The sequence below is a fragment of the Chaetura pelagica genome, unplaced genomic scaffold (genome assembly GCF_000747805.2).
Source record: "Chaetura pelagica isolate M959 unplaced genomic scaffold, ChaPel_1.0 scaffold824, whole genome shotgun sequence".
Lineage (NCBI taxonomy): Eukaryota > Metazoa > Chordata > Aves > Apodiformes > Apodidae > Chaetura > Chaetura pelagica.
The window spans coordinates 2,585-3,336 of record NW_009952900.1 but is presented as its reverse complement, the minus strand read 5'-3'; the positions used below and the strand labels follow the sequence as shown (position 1 = coordinate 3,336).

The window sequence follows — 752 nt, the reverse complement described above, 5'->3', positions numbered from 1 at the left end:
GAGGCGACCGGGGGTGGTGGGACAGGTGGAGGAGGAAGGGGGGGACGTTGGAGGTGACGCCACGGGAGGTGACGCCACGGGAGGTGGCACCAGGGGAGGTGGCACCACAGGAGATGCCAATATGGGAGATGCTGGCCTTGGAGATGTCACCCTTGGAGATGCCACCACGGAAGATGTCACCACGGGACATGTCACCATTGGAGATGCCGATATTGGAGATGCCACCCTTGGAGATGTCACCATTGGAGATATCACCATTGGAGGTGCCACCATGGGAGGTGCCACTCTGGGAGGTGCCACCCGTGTGGCAGTTGTCACTGTTCAGGGAGGTGCCACCAGCCTGGGAGGTGACAGTGTCATGGGAGATGCCACCACGAGAGATGCCACCGTGAGAGATGTCACCATGGAAGTCGTCAGGGGAAATGCCATCATGGAAGGTGCCACCAGAGAAGCCACTTGGGGAGATGCCACCGTGGGAGATGTCACCATGGGAGGTGACACTACAGGAGACGCCACCAGAGGAGATGCCACCATGGAAGGTGACACCATGGGAGATGTGACCATGGGAGGTGACACCGGAGATGTCACCAAGGGAGATGCCAGCAGAGGAGATGTCACCACAGGAGAAGCCACCAGAAATGCCACCAGGGAGGGTGCCACCAGGGGTGACACCCCCAGGGCTGCCCCCCGGTCGGGGTCCCATGGTCCTTGGGTGGGGCCGTTGGGGGGGGGGTTCTCGGGCCCGGGGGAGC

General features: G+C 62.1%; 1 protein-coding gene across 1 annotated transcript in view; it reads right to left on the bottom strand.

The window, feature by feature from the left end:
• The window catches only part of LOC104386960 (retinal guanylyl cyclase 1-like), a gene marked incomplete at its 3' end in the record, with an annotated part of 14,019 nt that extends 13,316 nt beyond the window's left edge, over nt 1-703 (bottom strand). Inside the window, exon 1 of the mRNA XM_009995641.1 lies at nt 91-703. Coding sequence (XP_009993943.1) covers nt 91-703 — 613 coding nt within the window. The remainder of the gene's footprint in view (nt 1-90) is intronic.
• Nucleotides 704-752: the final 49 nt, after the last annotated feature.